Source organism: Rhamphochromis sp. 'chilingali' (assembly GCF_963969265.1).
Source record: "Rhamphochromis sp. 'chilingali' genome assembly, chromosome: 8".
NCBI lineage: Eukaryota > Metazoa > Chordata > Actinopteri > Cichliformes > Cichlidae > Rhamphochromis > Rhamphochromis sp. 'chilingali'.
Window position 1 is genome coordinate 14,367,252 of NC_137935.1, and position 21,777 is coordinate 14,389,028.

The 21,777-nt window shown below is 40.8% G+C and overlaps 2 protein-coding genes across 2 annotated transcripts in view; both read right to left on the reverse strand.

The window, feature by feature from the left end:
• Window positions 1-1,176: 1,176 nt before the first annotated feature.
• LOC308400654 (extracellular calcium-sensing receptor-like) overlaps window positions 1,177-21,777 on the reverse strand; it is a gene marked incomplete at its 3' end in the record, with an annotated part of 40,221 nt that continues 19,620 nt past the window's right edge. Inside the window, exons 2-10 of the mRNA XM_080888491.1 lie at window positions 15,800-15,936; window positions 5,269-5,563; window positions 5,080-5,166; window positions 4,730-4,999; window positions 4,331-4,540; window positions 3,927-4,202; window positions 2,413-2,640; window positions 2,196-2,319; window positions 1,177-2,087 (exon numbers count right to left, since the gene is read on the reverse strand). Coding sequence (XP_080744617.1) covers window positions 1,177-2,087; window positions 2,196-2,319; window positions 2,413-2,640; window positions 3,927-4,202; window positions 4,331-4,540; window positions 4,730-4,999; window positions 5,080-5,166; window positions 5,269-5,563; window positions 15,800-15,936 — 2,538 coding nt within the window. The remainder of the gene's footprint in view (window positions 2,088-2,195; window positions 2,320-2,412; window positions 2,641-3,926; window positions 4,203-4,330; window positions 4,541-4,729; window positions 5,000-5,079; window positions 5,167-5,268; window positions 5,564-15,799; window positions 15,937-21,777) is intronic.
• On the reverse strand, window positions 12,132-14,054 carry LOC308400993 (vomeronasal type-2 receptor 26-like; the record flags this gene model as incomplete). Its single annotated transcript, XM_080889060.1, has 3 exons — window positions 13,959-14,054; window positions 13,161-13,284; window positions 12,132-13,042 (listed from the first exon to the last, which is right to left on the reverse strand). Exons 1-3 carry the CDS (start codon window positions 14,034-14,036, stop codon window positions 12,132-12,134), a joined length of 1,113 nt encoding a protein of 370 aa, XP_080745186.1. The 5' UTR covers window positions 14,037-14,054.

A 21,777-nucleotide genomic window follows, 5' to 3' on the forward strand; every position in this document is an offset into this window, starting at 1 on the left:
ATCCGTTTTAGAAAGCATTCTGTATATTTTGGAAAGTAATTTTGGGGTTTTAAGAGTAAGAAATTGAACCACACTTGGTGGTGTTTGTATAGTTCAACTTGACCCGGTTTAAATTTCTTTTTTACTATGGATTTAATTTGTTGATATTCTAAAAATCTTTTCTTGTTGATCCCATATTGTGTAACTAGTCCGTCAAATGGAATAAATTCTGTTCCTTCTAATATATGTTCTAAGTATTTGATTCCTTTACCACTCCAATCTGGAAAGTTTATCATATTGTTTTGTAATATGTCAGGGTTGTTCCAGACAGGTGTACGTTTGCATGGGATTAATGAAGACTCCGTCAATTTTAGAAACTCCCACCATGCTGTCAGAGAAGAGCTGATGCTTTTGAAGCATTCATGTCGTTGGATGTTTGAGCTTATAAATGGTAGGTCTGAAATCTCTAGATTATTGCAAAGTGCTTGTTCTACATCTAGCCAGGATTCATCTAAGGAATCAAGTGTTATGTCTTGATTGCTTATAATCAGGGGTGCACATAAGTGGTCTGCAGGTGCGCATGCGCTTTTAAAATAAAATACGTGCACCAGATAAGAAGTTGCAAAGCGTGTTTGCTTACATAACATTTTCTGGAGGAGGACAGACATTTGTTTAGAACTCTTCAAGATGTCGAAGAAGCAAGCTCCTTTAACCCTTTAAGCAATTACTTTGGTGTTCCTCCACCTCCAAAGAACTGTCAGAAGGAGCCCGAACCGCAAAAGAAGCGCGTATTCTCGGAAAAGTGGTTCGGACAAAAACAGTGCCTTTTAATATAAAAGGCACCCCTGCTTATAATCCAAAATTATTGCTCAAAAATAAAACATTCTTGTATTTAAAACTTGTTAAAACGCTAACAATCTTGCATAAAATTCATTTATGTGAAAAATGGATTAAATCTTCTTTGTATCAACTATTTCTGTTGTTGATACTTTCAAATTCACATGCTTGGTTATGGAGTGTAAGAGTATTATAAACCCTGGTCAATATATTTTGAATACAAATCAGATTCAGAAAAGTAAGAAATAAAAGACTGAGTAATATGAGTATTAAATGAATCGAATTGTTTATATATTTATGATCTAATAATTTAAATGTATTTATTTTCATCCATGTATTTTAATTTATGTGGAAAAATGTTTACAATTCAGCACCACGACCCATTATAGCCTTTTTTGTGTTCAATTCTGGTTTCAGCAGGATGATGTAACATTTGGGTCCAAACAGTGTGATCAAAAGACCAAAGCTCGAGGCCAGGATGGCAAATGCCTCCACTGCATCTGCATAATTTCCAGGTGAGCTTATATAAACAGGAACAAAAGCCACCCACACAGCACAGAAGATCAGCATGCTGAATGTGATGAGCTTGGCCTCATTAAAACTATCAGGGAGATTCCTCACCAGGAATGCAATTAGAAAACTGAGGACAGCCAACATGCCAATATAGCCTAATAACACTGCAAAACCAAAAGGGGACCCAACTGCACACTCATAAACAATCATATCATTGTGGTATTGGGTGTTTTTATGTGGAGATGGGGAAGCAGAAACAAGCCAAGCAGTGCAAATGGCTGCTTGAACAGATGCAAGGCACAGAACTGTTCCTCTCTGCTGCATAGCACCAAACCACTTCAGACTGGTTCCCCCTCCTGGCTTGGAGGCTTTGAACACAGCCAGAACAACCATGGTTTTTACCAGGATGCATGAGACACACAGCACAAAGCTGATGCCAAATGCTGCATGTCTGAGTTGGCATGTCCACAGCCTGGGTCGTCCAATAAACAGCAGTGAACAAAGAAAGCACAACTTAAGTGACAGTAATACCTGGAAACTAAGTTCTGAATTGTTGGCACGTACTATGGGTGTTTTGTGATGGTAGATAAAGATCCCCAGAACAACAGCACATGTACATGCGCCCAGCAGTGAGGTTGCTGTCAAACAAATACCCAAAGGCTCATGGTAGGAGAGGAACTCTGTCTTCTTTGGAACACAATGGTCACGTTGGGGGTTTGACCAAAAGTCCTCTGGACAACTGGTGCACCCCAGGGAGTCTAATAAAAGGTAGAAAGATGAAGAAAGGGGAGGATGGTAAAATGCATATTATATACAGATACGAATTAAATTTTATTTTTATGCAATGTTGAAAGATAAACACTTACTGCTTATATTACTGACTTTTCCGTCAGAACAAGGGATGCAGTCAAAACAGCATTTGGGTTCCCCCTTCTTTCTCACCATGTGGGTACCAGGTGGACAGCTCTCACTGCATACCGATTGAACTGGCTGTTGGACAAAATATAAATAAATATTGCCTGCTACAATTTTATGTAATACAAATGTCATAAAAGATAACTGTCAAATAAAAACATATCAAACCTTTTTGGAATTAAAGTTCCAGAAGATTTTGTCTTCATCAAGTAAGATTTCTTCACCTTTGAAAGCTGACCCCTTAACCTCACCCACATTCTGAACTGTAGTGCTTCCATCAGGGAGCCACAACCAGTTCATCACATCGTAAATTGGCACAACATCACCATTTTCATCAAATGACACTTGATCACCAAATGGAGTGGTGAAGTTTACCCTTTCCAAGTAATAAACAAGCTGTTAAAAGGTAATATATAAGAAATTAATTTCACAGTGCAGGGAGTGGCACCCACTATCAAGTAACCAAATTAAATCTAACACTTAACCCTTTAAGACCTACCATAGAACCAAGTCCGCCAGAGCTTACTTTATACTTTTACATGCTGTGGAGCCATTTTTGGGAGCATTTCAAGTTGCTATACATCAATACAACCATTATAGCCCAGATTTTAATAATATGTATTCATTAAGTGCATAGTAATTACATAAATTGCAAAAAAGTGCAATAAACTACAAAAAAATTGAAAATCGTTTTTGCTTTTTTAACATATATTTCTAGTTAGAGAAATTTAAGAGGTTTATCCCTCAAAACTGTAAATACAAAAAAGTTGCACAAAATAGTTTCCCACCACAGGAAATTTATTTTGAGTGTCTTCATAGTTTTATTTTTGAAATACACCAATTTTTATACACTGCAGGAAAAACGAAAATAAATATTATACTGGAAATTTGCAAAAAAGCAGCATATGCATCAAAATAAACTATTTCCAGCAGTGCAATATGAGTCCTAAGCATCCCAGAAGCGACACAGAAAGTCATAAAGTCAAAGATAACTTTTAAAAAGACCAGTATAGGCCCTGAGGCCCTGATGGTAAAAAAGACTACATTTCCGCGAAAATGACGTCACTTCCGGTTTCGGGCAGGTAATGGCGGAAATGCAAAAGTTCGCGCTGACGTCTATTCCAACGTAGGAAGTGTTATGAACAGCTGATCGGATCGGCAAAGCGTGTTTCTGGAATATTATGTTTTTGTTCCTGCAAGCGCTTTTTATGCAGTTTTTGCAAAGCTTTATGTGGAAGGAAACCGTGACCTAGGACAAGCTGATGGCATAAGATGTAAGTACAACTCCTCCGGTTTCATATGCAAAAAAAAATTTTGCGTTAGCTTAAGTGGTTGCAGTGCTACCGGGATTTAAAAATAGTTACGCAAAACAGAGCGTGCCCACTCCGATCGGCTCTAAAGGGTTAATATACCTGTACATATTAAAGGCATTGAAATCGAGTTCTAAATTAAACAGGAACATCTCCAATTGTGCCATATATATGCATACTAGTTAATGTGCTCTAATATAAATATATTAAACACTACTTTTGCTCAATATGAAAAATCCATTTAGCTCTCTTCAGCTCATTTCATCTTATTGAATTGTTTGTTTGTTTTTTATCCAACAATTTTTTTTCTGAAAGTAATTATAGAATAAATGGTTTACTCAGATGAAGATGAAGTATAAATTAATAACTCACCTCCCATAGCTCCAGTGATTGCAGAGTGGCACAGCTGTGCCCACTGAAAGGCCCTCTTCCTGGCTTGCATTGCAGCATGTCATCAAGGGAATATGCCAGGGCATAAACGGCTTTGTACACATTGTACTCAGGCCGGAGGTTGGAAATGTCCAAGAACTCAGTGTTAACATTTTCTAGATCTTCCTGTCCAGTGCATATTGCACCTCCACCTTCCACCCAACCTGCTGGAGCTGGTGCAAATCTGCACTGAAATGTAAATTCCCAAAACTCATTCACCTGAAATATATGTTTGAAACATATTATTAATAGCTGTATGTGTGTGTGTGTGTGTGTATGTGTGTGTGTGTTTTAAAAGGACAAAATAAAAGTTTCGCAGCTAACACAGTAAAGTTTTGAACTCTCACCATTGTCTTTCCATAGCTATTACTGTCAAGTAGATCAGGGCGTATTTGTAATAGGAATTCCCTGAGCCCTGGTATTTCTCCTCGACGAATAGCAATGCCCAGTGTACCACCTAGGTATGGCATGAGCTCAGGTGTTTGAAGCACAGCAGCTGTTGCTGTCCAGCCTTCACTGGCTAACCACTGTAGGCCTGTTACATTCTGCCTTTCTATCTGTGCATTTTATTTCATCAGATATAAAAAGCAGTATTGTAAATGGCAACAACTGACATCATCATGACATTGAAGTACTTGCTTGACTTAAAATTAATTCTATATCATTATTTTTCTGTACTCCACTCAAATAAAGACATAATACATGTATTAACCAGTTTAGAGAAACAAATTCTTTTAAAACTGCACCTCTTCCATAAGGTTTATCATGTGAGTCTCAAACACAAAGGCAATGACCACACTAGCTGTGGATTTCTTCATCACATTCACAATCCTTCTGAGTTCATCTGTGTCTTTGTCAGTGGGTAAAACCTCAACATAGGCAAGGCAACCTTCTCCAGACACACTCAGCTCAGATTGTAAGGATCTGGCTGCATGAAATCCATAATCATCATCAGTGATGAGCAGACCTGCCCAAGTCCAGCCAAAATGTTTTAGGATCTGAATCATAGCTCGTACCTGAGTGAATACAGATTAAAACATGAGTGCTGCTCATCAGCTGCTGTTGACTTTTTGTATTGTCCAGATTGATTTTTAACCTGGAAAGCATCACTTGGGATCGTCCTAAAGAAGGATGGATACTTTTGACGGTCACTCAAACAGGAACATGTGGCAAAATAACTCACCTGTGAAAAACAGACAATATGTTGTACATTATTTTCACATTAAATTTACAATTACAGGATTATAAACAAAAATGACATTTTATGGTTAAAGTGATAACTTACCATGGGTACTCTGTACAAACCTAAGACGCTGGAGATAGCAATAGAACGTGTAGAGGAAGAATCACCCACAATCCCTACAACTGGAGGATTTCCAACACATGTATTATGTAATATAATTTGTTCCTCTTGACCACTGACTAATGACAACGCTCCACGGAATCCAATTCCAAGTTCAGCACAGTTGTCATAAAGAGTGTATCCCAACGTCACATTAGGTAGCAAGCTGGAGTTGTTGTTGATCTCGTCAACAGCAAAAGCCATGGTTTGTGCCAGCCTAAATCCTTGTACATTGAAACTAACAAAAAACATTTTGATTTGAAAAATACATCAGGATACGTAGAAATTAGCTGAGCTTTATTAATCAACAAAATATAATTACTTATACTAATATATTAATATAATTACTTAATATTTATATTACCATTAGGTTTGTCCTGTTTCTCTCTTTTTTTCTGTTGTTTCCTTGTCATACTTACCTGTGGCAAGTAGGCTGTTCTGGCTGTGAGGTAAATAACAGGTCAGAAATGCTTGAGAAAAAGTGGACTGGAAACAGTCCTCCCAGGATGACATCTCCGCTCTTCTGCATTCTGTTTATATGAAATTGCTCCTGTAGTTGGCACGAGGAGGGAAACAGAGAAGAGGGTATAGTATAAGAAAAATAAGAATACTGCACAATGAACAAGAGCAAATTGCTTTGTAAAAATGAGCTCATGACAGCTTTCAGATTTTTGGACCCTAGTCATTTCATTTTATTGCTTTGCCATTCCCTTTTATTGAGATGCTGTGTTGATGAATTTTCCATACCACCCATGTGAGAAAAACAAGGTGAAAGGGCGGGGCCTAAAACACATTTCATCAGAGATTGGTTTTGTATCGAGGAAGACTTAGGTAACGCTGTGAGTGTATTACTTTTGTTTATTTTATTCCTTTTTAATGTTATTTTATTTTTCAACAGTTATAAAGGAAGAATGATTTTCTTTTGGTTCAACCAAAATATGAGGTGCACACTGAGAGATATATCAAATTATTGTCGAATTATAATTCATGTACAGCAAAATTCATGGTAAATGTCTCAAAAGGGAATGATAAAAAAAAAAATTCCAAGTTCAAAGTTTGGGTTTTCTTTGAAAAAATATCAGTATATTTTTTTTAATCAATATTATTATTTTGAATGCCAGACTAAGTGGACTGGTACCGATCTCATTTCTTGAGACTGGTACCAGTCCAGGTGGGTAGTGGTGAGGGTTTCCTTAGGTTGTAGAGCATGAGGCCAATAAGGAAAGTAGATGGTTGGCATTGACACAATACAGATGGCTGATTACAGAGCCTCGGGAGGCTAAAGTGAAGTAGAAGGTAAGTAATAAGGAAGGGGAGCTGGTAACTGAGTTTAGTTTCTGGCTTGCGGTTGCGCATTCCGCCTTCACGTTGCGCCGTAAGATGGCCACACCGACGAGAGCGCCCAGTCATCTCAGCAAAAATGTTATTATTTATTTTGTACTGCTTTCTATTTCTGTGCGCATAGCACAATCATATACTTGACATGAAACACAAATGCTTTGGGAGCTACGTTCGTCAGCCAGTTCAGATGTTACAGTAGGTTTCGACACCGTGAACGCTCTGCTACCTGGGATCCTTTGTTTACAAAGAGGGGGAAATGCGCCGGATTTTTGAGCCGATCCCGACAGAGAAACAGCAAGCCACCTCTGCCCAGCATCCTGCTCGTGAATCTCCAGTCTCTGGACAACAAACTTTCACTGTTTACCAGGGAGACCGAACGAAGGACTCAGGTAAGAGAAGGAGAGGAGGGGTGTGCTTTATGGTTAACTCTTTGTGGGCTAGAGATGTGTGTATCTTAAAAATGTACTGCTCTCAGAGCCTCAAGCTGCTGACCAAGTCAGACCTTTTTACCTCCCGAGGGAGTTCAGTTCAGTTCTCCTTTCAGCTGTTTACATCCCCCCACATGCTGATAAAGCTACGGCTTTGGACGAACTGTATAACATCATTATTGGACTTGAGAACAAAAATCCCGAAGCTGCCTTTATTGTGCTGGGAAACTTCAACAGAGCCAACATGAAGTACTATCAACTATCAACACATCTCCTTCCCCACAAGAGGTGATCAAACACTGGACCATTGTTACACTCCATTCAAAGAGTGCTACAAACCACTCCCCCACGCAGCTTTTGGCAAGGCTGACTATTGTTCCATACTGCTGCTGCCTGCGTACAGACAAAGCCTCAAACAGGAAAAAACTGTTTCCAGGGTCATCTACAAATGGGACAGTGAGGCTGAGGGGGTCCTACAGGGCTGCTTTGAGACAACTGACTGGCAGATATTTGTGGATGCAACTGATGGCAACATCAATGAACTTACAGACTCTGTCATTGGATATATTGGAAAATGCATGGACAATACCATCACTAAAACCACCGTCCGGATATATCCAAATCAGAAACCCTGGGTAAATAAAGACATTTGTGCCATGCTAAAAGTGCGGACCTCTGCCTTTAACTCCGGGGACGCTGATGCATATAAAGCAGCCAGGTACGACCTCCGAAAGTCCATAAAAAAGGCCAGAAACGACTACAGGGACAAAATGTCCAGCTACCACAGCTTTGACACCAGGCAACTGTGGAATGGACTGCGCTGCATCACTGACTACAAGAAGGACAACACAGGCAGTGCTCAGCCCGCCGCAACTCTCGCAGACGAGCTTTGCAACTTCTTTGCTCGTTTTGAAGGCGACAACAGAGAACAGATCCTCTATCCTGAGGAGGACAGTGAGGCTGCAACTCTAACCCCAAAACAGAAGCTTTGAGATGGACTTTCAAAAAGGTCAATCCTCACAAAGCTCCGGGTCTGGACGGCAGCCCAGGCCGGCTTCTCAGAGCGTGTGCCGACCAGCTGGCAGAGGTGTTCACCAACATCTTCAACCTCTCCCTGAGGCAGTCAGTGGTCCCCACGTCCCTCAAAACATCCACCATCATTCCCGTTCCTAAGAAATCCGTGGTCTCTTATCTGAATGACTACCGTCCTGTTTCACTGATGTCCGTAATCATGAAGTGCCTCGAGCAGCTGGTCAAAGGTCACATCTGCTCCTCCCTCCCTGAGACACTGGACCCCCTTCGCCTATCGGACAAACAGAGCCACTGAGGGTGCCATCGTCCTGGCAATGCACACCACCCTCACTCACCTGGAAAAAGGGAATACATATTCATGAATGCTCTTCATCGACTACAGCTCAACATTTAACGCCATTGTGGAGTACACCAGGCACAAATACACGCACACGCAGGTATGTACTGCCAAATTCCACATTTATTGACGTGTTTGTTTTGACAGCTGAATCAGTCGCACAGCCTGACAGCTCACGAGCCCAGCTGATCTCTCCCTGGCCGCTCCTCCCCGTCTCACTATAAAAACACAGCGGAGGGAGACCATCATCAGTACATAAACACCATCAGCTGTTCTTACCGGCCTCGCAGCGCCGCCCTGTTGAGCCTTCTGCTCCACTCCTCCCCTGCAGCTGCGCCCGGGGCCACGCCTCCGCCACAGCCATCATCCACTCAAAACTTACCTCGAAGCTCCTTGACCTTGGCCTAGCAACACCAATCTGCAGATGGAGTCTAAACTTCCTCACAAACAGGCCCCAGGTTGTGAGAGTTGGTAAGCACACCTCATCATCACTCATCCTAAACACAGAAATGCCACAGGGTTGTGTGCTTAGCCCCCTCCTTTATTCCCTGTTTACACACGACTGCGTCTAACACCATTATCAAGTTTGCGGATGACAACTATCATAGGCTTAATCACAGACAATGATGAGACGACCTATAGAGAGGAGGTGATGGCAGTGTACAAGTGGTGTCTGTAAAATAACCTGTCTCTCAACATCAGAAAAACTAGAGAAATGATAGTGGACTACTGGAAACGACCAGTCAGGGAACACCAGCCCATCCACATAAACAGTGTCAAGGTCGAAAGGGTCAGCAGCTTCAAATTCCTTGGAGTCAACATCACGGAGGACTTCTCCTGGACCCTTCACACAGACACTGCTATCAGGAAAGCTCGCCAGCTTCTCTACTTGCTGAGGAGGCTGAGGAAGTTTGGCATGAACGCTAGCATCACCTCAAATTTCTACAGGTGTGCAATCGAGAGCTTGCTGATGAGCTGCATTACAGTTTGGTACGGAAGCTGCTGTGCTAGCAGCCGTAAATCACTACAGAGGGTGGTGAAGGCAGCAGAGCACATGTAACAGGGTCATAAATCACATTGTTATAATTACACAAAATGTGTTCTAAACCCCCAAACTGCTCCTTTTATACCTGACTTTTAGGACCTCCAAGCCTGTAGTTATGTTCATTATCAGTTAGAGCCCCTCCTCATTCTTTTCTTCTTCCTCTTTTGTGCAGTCCTATAAATACAGTGTACCCCTTTTGCCTCTCCCCTTTTCTACAATTCCCCTGTGGGAGAGGTGGGTGTCATTTCTTTCCAAAACCTTAAAACACACATATAATTCATATTTAGCCACCCTGATGTTGATTGTGATTTTAGTTCAATTATTGTCATTATTAAGCCTGTTTTTTGTTAGATGTTATAAGTGTGTAGTATGTGTGTATCATAAATGTGTTTCAGGTGCCATAAATGCTAGCATGAATATATACTCCTTGCTAGCTTGGAAGTTGTGGTGGGTTGAGCTAACCCTCTTCCCCACTGTTTGTATTTGGTCGTAGGAGCTGGAGTGGGCAAATTATTTACTTGGAGGTCTTTCTTTCTTTTACCTTTTTTATCAGGTATGTCAGATTTCATGTTTTTGTTTTATCTTATGTCAAATATGTCACGTGTAAATGCATACTTTATCTTTAATGTAAAAATAAATGCCAGCCCTTTTCTACAATTCCCCTGTGGGAGAGGAGCTGGAGTGGGCAAATTATTTACTTGGAGGTCTTTCTTTCTTTTACCTTTTTTATCAGACACAATGCAGAATCACACCGGTTACACACATCGCTGGCATGAAGCTTCCTGCCATTCAGGACATTTATCTTCAGCGATGCCTCCGCAAAGCATCATCAAGGGCCACAGCCACCCAGCACATAAGCTCTTCCCCTTGTTACCATCTGGCAGACGTTACAGTCTGTCTGCCCGGACTACAAGACTTAAAAACAGTTTCTACCATCAAGCCATACGACACCTGAACCACAACACTTAAACACATAAAAAACACTCCACAGCATGCACTCAGAAGCTACCCTGCAGCTTCACAACTACACTGTACAATCTGCACTGGTCACTTCACGTTATTGGTATTTATATTAGGAAAAAAATGTGCAATACTGTACTAACTGCCACTAAATTTTTTTTGTACTGTGAAGTCTGTACTACTGCTCATTCCTGCCACTGTGCAATATCCCATTTTTGAGTTCAAATTTTTTCTACACATTCTCACTTTTTATTCTACAAGCTCTCACATTTTCATATCTCCATACAAATCCTTCTTGTGGCCAGGTCCTTGGTCAGAGGCAGCAAGAAGACGTGGTTATTTTTCTTTTCCCTCGGCTTGCTTCCTGTACATTGGGATTTTGGTCAGTGGATGACAGGGTGGTTTTGCTGCCTCTTCATGTCTGGGAATGGGTTCTAACTGTTGTTTATGCAAAACATATGTGCAAAGCAATAGTTCAGAGTAATCAGCCTTCTTGGAGACCAACCATCTGACAGACGCTCAGAGTAGAGCTGCTACTTCTCAACATTAAAACGAGCCAGTTGAGGTGGTTCAGGAATCTGGCTGAATGACGGTTCCTGGCTGCCTTTTGGATAAGATATTTTGGGCATGTCCTACCAGAAGGAGGCAGACGCAAGGCATGTTGGAGAGATTATATTACTTGACTGGCTGGGAACACCTTGATGTTTACCCGGATAAGCTGTAGGAGGTGGCTGGGAAGAGGAAGGTCCGGGCAACCTTGCTTAGGCTTCTATCCATGTGATCTATCCAATGATAATTGGAAAAAATGGGTGCATGGATGAACTGATTATAAATCTCTTTCTCAAATATATCTACAGGGTATATCAGTAAAGACTTTCAATTCTAAAAGATTTTTATTCTTAAAAATACAGTCTTTGATTTAACTGTTCTGTTTAATTTGTGAGTAGTTTATATTTATTCAAGATTAACATGAAGGCTTAATATGCAGACACCTCTAAACCTCACGTCTGTGAAAAATGAGATAATGATGCGTACTGCGTACAATAAAAAAAAAATGCTTTTGCTTCTAACCCCATGAAAGTCCATGCTTAACATTTTCCAAAATCCTATATGTTTACAGAAGATTCTATCTCATCCTTCTGTCTGAAACAGCCACTATATTTACAGTACCGTCATTCAGAATATGCGAATAATGTGTGATTAAAAACAGGTCAGTCCCATTTATCAGTTCATTCACACTTATATTTTTTGACAACTTCGTGCACTCACTCTAAGCTTAACCTACATAACATGACAATAGTGCACTATTTTAAGCCTTATTTATTTTTGTTTATGGATTTTTTTGGTACAAATTTTATATTTTATCTGTGAATGTGGTTTGACAATGTGTGCTTTTTCCAACAAATATCCCCAGTAGAAAGCAAGACTGAAAAAAAGAGAGAGAAAAAGGCTGCCACAATTTATCTAAATACCTAATGCTGAATGCCTATTGTTTCAACTGTAATGATCAAAAATTCAAATGTTACTACTAACACCCACCCCTCAAAGAAAAAAGAGAAAAACATGTTTCTACTGCATCCTATTCAACGTGTCATAACTACTGGAGTTTCTCTTCTTTCTAATATACTTTAAAGCTGCTTGTCTAGTCTATGTGGAAAAATAATTAAGACTCACTGCCACGACCCATTATAGACTTTTTTGTGTTCAATTCGGGTCTCATTATTATTATGTAACATTTGGGTCCAAACAGTGTGATCAAGAGTCCAAAACTTGAGGCCAGGATAGCAAATACCTCCACTGCATCTGCATAATTTCCTGGTGAGCTGATATAGACAGGAACAAAGGCCACCCACACAGCACAGAAGATCAGCATGCTGAATGTGATGAGCTTGGCCTCATTAAAACTATCAGGGAGGTTCCTTGCCAGGAATGCAATTAGAAAACTGAGGAAAGCTAGAACACCAATATAACCCAATAACACTGCAAAACCCACAGCTGACCCAAATGCACACTCATAAACAATCTTATCATTTTGGTATTGGGTGTTTTTATGTGGAGTTGGAGAAGCAGAAACAAGCCAGGTAGTGCAGATGGCTGCTTGAATAGATGTAAGGCACAGAACTGTTCCTCTCTGCTGCATAGCACCAAACCACTTCAGACTGGTTACCCCTCCTGGCTTGGAGGCTTTGAAAACAGCCAGAACAACCATGGTTTTTACCAGGATGCATGAGACACACAGCACAAAGCTGATCCCAAATGCTGCATGTCTGAGTTGGCATGTCCACAGCCTGGGTCGCCCAATGAACAGCAGTGAACAAAGAAAGCATAACTTGAGTGATAGCAATAGCTGGAAACTAAGTTCTGAATTGTTTGCACGTATTATGGGTGTTCTGTGATGGTAGAAAAAGATCCCTAGAACAACAGCACATGTACATGTGCCCAGCAGTGAGGTTGCTGTCAAACAAATACCCAAAGGCTCATGGTAGGACAGAAACTCTGTCTTCTTTGGAACACAGTGGTCACGCTGGGGGTTTGACCAAAAATCCTCTGGACAACTGGTGCATTCCAAGGAGTCTGGCAAAAGGAGAAAGATGAAGAAAGCGGAAGATGGAGAACTGCATATTATATTTAATGAAAATGAAATTCAATATGTCATGCTGATAGATTAAAAAAAACGAAATAAAAGACTTACTGCCTTTGTTATTGATTTTTCCCTCAGAACAAGGGATGCAGTCAAAACAGCATTTAGGTTCCCCCTTCCTTCTCACCATGTGGGTACCAGGTGGACAGCTCTCACTGCATACCGATTGAACTGGCTGTTGCACAAAAATAAATATTTCCTAGCAGAATGACATTAACTGTAAATGTGACAAAAGGTAAAGTCTGAAAAGCCATGTGTAACCTTTTTGGAATTAAAGTTCCAGAAGATTTTGTCTTCATCAAGTAGGATTTCTTCACCTTTGAAAGCTGACCCCTTAACCTCACCCACATTATGAACTTCAGTGCTTCCATCAGGGAGCCACAACCAGTTCATCACATCGTAAATTGGCACAACATCACCATTTTTATCAAATGACACTTGATCACCGAATGGAGTGGTGAAGTTTACCCTTTCCAAGTAATAAAGAAGCTGTTAAAAAGTAATATATAAGAAATTAATTTCACAGTGCAGGCAGTGGCACCCACTATCCAATAACCAAATTAAATCTAACGCTTACTATACCTGTACATATTAAAGGCATTAAAATCGAGTTCTAAATTAAACAGGAACATCTCCAATTGTGCCATATATATGCATACTAGTTAATGTGCTCTAATATAAATATATTAAACACTACTTTTCCTTAATATGAAAAAATCATTTAGCTCTCTTCAGCTCATTTCAACTTGTTGAATTGTTGTTGTTTTCTTATCCAATAGGATACATTTTGTTCTGAAAGTAATTATAGAATAAATGATTTACTCAGATGAAGATAAATTAATAACGCACCTCCCATGGCTCAAGTGATTGCAGAGTGGCACAGCTGTGCCCACTGAAAGGCCCTCTTCCTGGCTTGCATCGCAGCATGTCATCAAGGGAATATGCCAGGGCATAAACAGCTTTGTATACATTGTACTCAGGCCGGAGGTTGGAAATGTCCAAGAACTCAGTGTTCAAATTTTCTAGATCTTCCTGTCCAGTGCATAGTGCACCTCCACCTTCCAGCCAACCTGCTGGAGCTGGAGCAAATCTACACTGAAATGTAAATTCCCAAAACTCATTCACCTGAAACACATTATTGGAAAATGTTTATTTTGTGTTTTGTTTTAATATAGACAAGAAAAATTTGTTGCAGCTAGTAAATTTCAAACTTTCACCATGCTATTTCCATAGTTAGTATTGTGATGTAGGTCAGGACGTATTTTTAATAGGAATTCCCTGAGCCCTGTTATTTCTCCTCGACGAATAGCAATGCCCAATGTACCACACAGGTATGGCATGAACTTAGTTGTTTGAAGCACAGCAGCTGTTGCTGTCCAACCTTCACTGGCCAACCACTGTAGACCTGTTACATTCTGCTTGGCTACCTGTGCATTTTATTTAACCAAATGTAAAAAGTGATCATTTAACAACTACTTTGGTGACATTTTCATGTTACTGAAGCATTTTGTCATGTTAAAATGTATTTTATATCATTTGTTTTCTGCATTCATTCAAATAAAAATTTAATACATCATTTACACTGAGTAGAAATGCATAGTTTTATACCAAGAAACAATCAAATTCTTTTAAAACTGCACCTCTTCTATAAGGTTTATCATGTGACTCTCATGTACAAATGCAATGACCACACGAGCTGTTGATTTTTTCATCACATTCACAATCCTCCTGAGTTCATCAGTGTCTTTGTCCCAAGGTAAAACCTCAATGTAGGCAAGGCAACCTTCTCCAGACACACTCAGCTCAGATTGTAAGGATCTGGCTGCATGAAGTCCATAATCATCATCAGTGATGAGCAGACCTGCCCAAGTCCAGCCAAAATATTTTAGAATCTGAATCATTGCACGTACCTAAGTGAGAACAGATTAAAACATGAGTGCTGCTCATCAGCTGCTGTTGACTTTTTGTATTTGTCCAGATTGATTTTTAACCTGGAAAGCATCACTTGGGATCGTCCTAAAGAAGGATGGATACTTTTGACGGTCACTCAAACAGGAACATGTGGCAAAATAACTCACCTGTGAAAAACAGACAATATGTTGTACATTATTTTCACATTAAATTTACAATTACAGGATTATAAACAAAAATGACATATTATGGTTAAACTGATAACTTACCATGGGTACTCTGTACAAACCTAAGATGCTGGAGATAGCAATAGAACGTGTAGAGGAAGAATCACCCACAATCCCTACAACTGGAGGATTTCCAACACATGTACTGTGTAATATAATCTGTTCCTCTTGACCACTGACTAATGAAAATGCTCCACGGAATCCAATTCCAAGTTCAACGCAATTATCATAAAGGGTGTATCCCAATGTCACATTAGGTAGCAAGCTGGAGTTGTTGTTGATCTCATCAATTGCAAAAGCCATGGTTTGTGCTTGCCTAAACCCCTGAACATAGAAACTAATTTAAAAAAAAAACAATTAAGGAAACTGAATAACAATAATTAAAGGGATATTTTAATGAAAAAATAACCAAGAAGCTTCATTCAACATCCATTTTTCTTAGCTTTGCTAATCAGCAAAGTATATTTATTTTAGATATGACAGTTACATTCATACTAGCATTAAGTTTGTCCTGTTTCTCTCTTTTTTCTGTTGTTTCCTTATCATATTTACCCGTGGCAAGAAGGTTGTTGTGGCTGTGAGGTAAAAGACAGGTCAGGAATGCTTGAGAAAAAGTGGACTGGAAACAGTCCACCCAGGATGACATCTCCACTCTTCTGCATTCTGTTTAGATTAAATTGTCCCTGAAGCTGACACGAAGAGGGAAACAGAGAAGAGGACATAGCATAAGAAAAGTAGGAATACAGCAAAATGGACAAGGACAAATTGCTTAGTAAAAATGAGCTCATGACAGCTTTCAGATTTTCTGACCCTGATCATTTCATTTTATTGCTTTGCCATTCCCTTTTATTTACATGCTGTGTTGATGAATCTTGGACACCACCCTTCAGCAAAAAAACAAGGAGAATGGGCAGGGCTTAAAATACACCTCATCAGATATTGCTTTTGTATCCAGGCATATTAAGATAAGATAAGATAAGATAAGATAAGATAAGATAACCTTTATTAGTCCCACACGTGGGAAATTTGTTTTGTCACAGCAGGAAGTGGACAGTGCAAAAGTTATGAGGCAAAAATTAGAATACAATAAGAATAAATACAGTACACAACTGTACAGAATAGATAAAATACTATATATAGTAGAATAAAATAAAATAAATATACAATAAGATAAAAATAGAATACAAATACAAATACTATATACAACTGAGTAAAAATACAACGATGACAGAAAGGATTATTGCACTTAGTATTATTGCATATGTATGGATGTGTGTGCTTGATCAGTTAAAGTCTTTATTATGGAGTCTGACAGCAGTGGGGAGGAAAGACCTGCGAAATCTCTGTCCCACACCGTGGGTGCCGCAGTCTCCCACTGAAGGAGCTGCTCAGTGCTGTCACAGTCTGCTGCATGGGGTGGGAGATGTTGTCCATCAGGGATGACAGCTTAGCCGCCGTTCTCCTGTCACTCACCACCTCCACTGGGTCCAGAGGGCATCCTAGAACAGAGCTGGCCCTTCGGATCACCCTGTTCAGTCTCTTCCTGTCCCCAGCAGAGATGCTGCCGCCCCAGCAGACCACGCCAGTAAGGTAAGGTAACACTGTGAGTATATTACTTATCAAGATGACCTCAAGCTCACAAAAAACAACATATTTTTGTGTATCTTTTCAGTTTGGTTGCATATTATTGTATTTCTCAACAGTTATAATAGAATAATGAATGTTCTTGCGTTCTTCTTCAGTCTCAACAGGCAATGTTAAAAAAATTCCAGCCCAAATTTGAATTGTCTTTTACTGTAAAACTGTCATCATCTATTCTGCCCCTCGTTTGTGGCTTGGCTGGGTTTCTTTGGCTGGCGAATTTCTCAGGTTTCCCAATAGTGGGCAGTATTACCCCTTCAGTTTCTTCTTTGGTTATTTGGTGTGCACTACACTGCCCCCTTTGGTGATGGGTTGTAAGCAGCAGGCAAAGTTCACGCAGGCAGTGTGAGAAAATGCATGGAGCAGAAAACAAGCTGCACAACTTTAAGCCCAGTTTACATCGTTGGGGAGTTTGTTGAGCCATAATCTGTAAGTAAGCAATGTCTAACTTCATTTTCTGTAAGATTTGTTACTTTCATGTTACTTAAAAAGGTTATTTGAACGTATAAGGAAAGATGTTAGTGATGAATGTAAAGCATAAGGAAAGCTATGTTGCTAACTTCTGTTTTGTTTACAACATATGTTGATACTGATGCTTACGTATTATTTTACTGTATGTTCACAGTCTTAAAAATTAAAAGAGGAAAAATCGGTTTTCAGTTAAAGACACAAAGACAAAGCGATGTGTCCTGTCGTTCCTGGAACCATCTCCTCTTATGTTAAGCTCGCTGCATAGGGTGAATAGCCATACATTCACCTGAGGGCAGCAGAGTAAGAAGATTATCTACCTATCAAGCACCCAAGATGTCTCAGCCTGAAGCGTCACCGCCTCTCTCCCAGATGGTGGTCCGGTCAGAGTGCCACTCACGCTCTTCACGCTCTTCACGTCGTACATCTACCAGTCAAGCTGCAGCCCGAGCCAGAGCAGAAGCAGAAGCCGCCCGCACCAGAGCACAGTACGCCAAATGCCAGATCGACATGGAGGTTGAGAAGGCACGCATCGAGGCAACACTAAACGCTCTAAAGAAGGAGGGTGAGGCTGAAGCAGTGCTCGCCGCTAGTGATGGGATTTCCGGCTCTTTTTAGAGATCCGGCTCTTTCGGTTCGGCTCACTAAAAAGAGCCGGCTCTTTCGGCTCCGAACCGGCTCTTCAGGTTGTTTTGTTGCTTTAATTAATTTATTATTAACAATAATATAAAATTATGCACAAAAGGAATTACTAACATAAAAACAAGTGGTTTTATTTATATATGTTTATATATAAATATATGCGGTGGCCCCTAGAGACAAAACACGTACAAACTCCAAAACACATTTCTAGCATGAACTGAACTTCCAAAGCAGAGCTACTAGATCACTTAAATTACACAACTGAAAGCATGTGTGTATTGTTTGTGTATTTATACACAGGCACTCATATATATATTCAAATAATTTAAAAAAAAGTTCATTTACCTGTTATTACCACACACCAAATCCGGTCGTTGGTACTTGCTGGCTTGTGTAGCCACAAGATAACAAAGGCTCAACACTGCGCCCAGCATCCTGGAGCACTTCTGTTGTCTTTTGTACGTGTTTTGAGTTTTTATGTGCTTCTGAGTTTTTATATGCTTCTGAGTTTTTACGTGCTTCGGAGTTTGTACGTGTTTTTACGTGTTTTGGAGTTTGTACGTGTTTTTACGTGTTTTGGAGTTTGTACATGCTTCAGAGTTCGTACGTGATTTGAAGTTTGTATGTGCTTTGTGTCTAGGGGCCACCGTAAATATACTTTTATTTATTCACTCCACATAAAATGTAATAAATAAATCATATAATACAAAAATCAACTATTCACATTTCAAGTTTTAACTATTTAAATTTTCAGCTTTTTCCTTTCACAAATTTAAAGTGAAAAGAACACAAAACACTGCAAACCACAACACAATTAAATATAAATTATAATATGAAAACTAAAAGAACATGCATATTCTCTGTCATATGGACCTGCATGAATAAACTTTCTCAATCCTTTATCATCTGCAACCGAAAATAGTTGTGGATGATTACTATACCTTTCTAATGTTGTTGTCCCTGCCTCTCTTTCTCTCTCTCTGGCTCTGTTCCTGTGCTACTGAGTGTAACTACCGCCCCTCCCCCCTCTGCCCAGCGTAAAGCACAAGGCTCGCGTGCAGAGTGAAGCGGAAAAAAAGTGCGAGAGAGAGGCTGAGAGAAAGAAAGAAAAAAAAAAAAACCCCACGTGACGGCTCGCGATAAGGAGCCGGCTCGCGTCGTTCACGTCAAAGAGCCGGCTCTAAGAGCCATTTCGTTCGCGAACGACCCATCACTACTCGCCGCAGCTCATGTCCTGGAAGCAGCAGCCGATGGAGCATGAAGCCGTTGACCTCACAGAACAAGGAGTCTCCTCTAAGACACCTCCTTCCATCAGACGTGCTCAAGATTATGTGAATGCTCACTTCACTAACCGCAGCTTGGTAGTTAATGAAGACGGAAAGCCTGATACAGGACAACTGGTTGGTAATAACAACGCTCAGCATCTACGACAGAGTCAACCACCAGTTGCCTCCTCTCCAGGTGAACATCTCACTGATTTTGTAGATCAGGAGCAACCAAAGTCCCCTCCTATAAACAGAAAAACTGACATTTCAACCCAGCCTAAACCTTCATTGCCTCCAAAGACTGAACTCTCAGATTTCACAGCCTATCTAGCACGCCGTGATCTGCTGACAGCGGGATTCAAGGTTTTCGACAACCGTCCTGAGTCTTACTTGTCCTGGAAGTCCATTTTCCGCAACGCCATAGAAGGCCTCAACCTCAAGTTCAGCGAAGAGCTTGACCTTCTCACCAAGTGGCTCAGCGGGGAGTCACTACAACATGCGCTGAGGATCAGGGCGGTCCATGTGAACAACCCACACGCAGGTCTTCAACGTTTGTGGCAACGTCTGGACAAAAGTTTTGGTTCTCCAGAGGTAGTCAAAGCGGCACTTTTCCAACGCTTACAGTCTTTTCCAAAAATATCTAATAAGGACACTCACTTATTGCAGGAGCTTGCAGATCTCCTGTTGGGGTTAGAGTATGCACAAAGTGAAAATTATCTACCCGGCCTTAGCTTTCCGGACACCCCAAGGGGGATAAACCCGATAGTGGAAAAGCTCCCCTATGGACTCCAGGAGTCCTGGGTGAAACAGGGGACAAAATACAAAAGGGACAACGGTGCAGTTTACCCACCTTTCTCATATTTTGTCCAGTTTATAAATGATTATGCAGAAATGAAAACAGATCCTAGCTTTATGTTACAAAGTTCAAACATAGTAGCTCCAAAACCTGATAAGCCATTGTTGAAACCAACTAAATACAGAGGTGCGGTTGCAGTGAACAGAACAGATATTAGTCAAACAAATGTCACAGCTCGAACGTCAGTTCTCAACCCAGACAGACAATGTCCTATTCACCACAAGCCCCATTCACTTGCCAAATGCAGGGGTTTTAGGTCAAAAACACTAGATGAAAGGAAAAGCATCCTCAAAGAACATGCTATTTGTTATAAGTGTTGTTCTTCCACAGGTCACCGAGCTAACGATTGCAAAGCCATTATCCAATGCTCGGAATGTAACAGTGATGCTCACGTGTCTGCCATGCATGCTGGCCCACCTCTGTGGGCAACCAAGGACTCTAACCTCCTGCCTCAAAGCCACGACGGGGAGTCTGATCCTTCAAGCCCTGTAACCACAACTGCTTGCACAGAGGTGTGTGGCCCACGTCTAAAAGGCAAATCCTGCTTTAAGATTTGTTTAGTCGACGTGTATCCCCGCACAAATCCTGAAGAGAAAAAGAGGATGTACGCCATGTTGGATGATCAAAGCAACTCATCCTTAGCCAGGTCTGCTTTCTTCGACATGTTTAATGTGAAAGACACTATGCTCCCATACACCATGAAAACATGTGCAGGTTTGTCAGAGGCTGGAGGACGCAGAGCAACTAATTTCGTTATTCAGGATGTAAATGAGGAAGTGTCCATGGTGCTGCCCACACTGACAGAATGTGATCACATTCCAGATAATAAAGATGAGATACCCACCAAGGAGGCTGTGTTGGCTCACCCTCATCTACACGCACTCGCTTCACAGATCCCTCCTCTGGACCCAGCCGCGGACATTCTCCTCCTCTTGGGCCGGGACATCATCCAAGCTCACAAGGTAAATGGTCCAAACAGTGCACCTTATGCCCAATGCCTCGATCTGGGATGGGTGGTTGTAGGTGATGTCTGCCTCTCAGGTGCCCACAAACCCACAGTAAACTCTTTCAAGACAGACATTCTGAATAACGGGCGCCCTACCTCCCTTAGCCCCTGTGCAAGCAAAATCTATATAAAAGACAAATACACAGAAAGCTGTCCTAAATTCGAGAAGACACAAGCAGAAGTAGGCAGACACATTTTCCAGCAAACAGCAGACGATGACAAAACGGCTCTTTCAGTAGAAGATGCACTATTCCTGGAAATTATGCACAGAGACTTTACTAAAGATGAGGCGAACAATTGGGTAGCTCCACTTCCATTCTGCTCCCCCAGACAGCGTTTACCCAACAATAGGGACCAAGCCCTTAGTCGCTTAATGACGCTCCGCAAAACACTGAAAAAGAAACCTGAAATGAAAGAACATTACATTGAGTTTTTAGACAAAACTTTCAGTAAGGGCCACGTTGAACCAGCTCCAGCTTTAGCTCCAGAACAAGAATGCTGGTATCTCCCTAGTTTTGGCATTTATCACCCTCAGAAGCCAGGAAAAATTAGGGTGGTTTTTGATTCAAGTGCGCAATACAACAATGTTTCTCTCAATGATGTGCTACTAAAAAGGCCAGATCTCAATAATACTCTTGTGGGAGTTCTGATG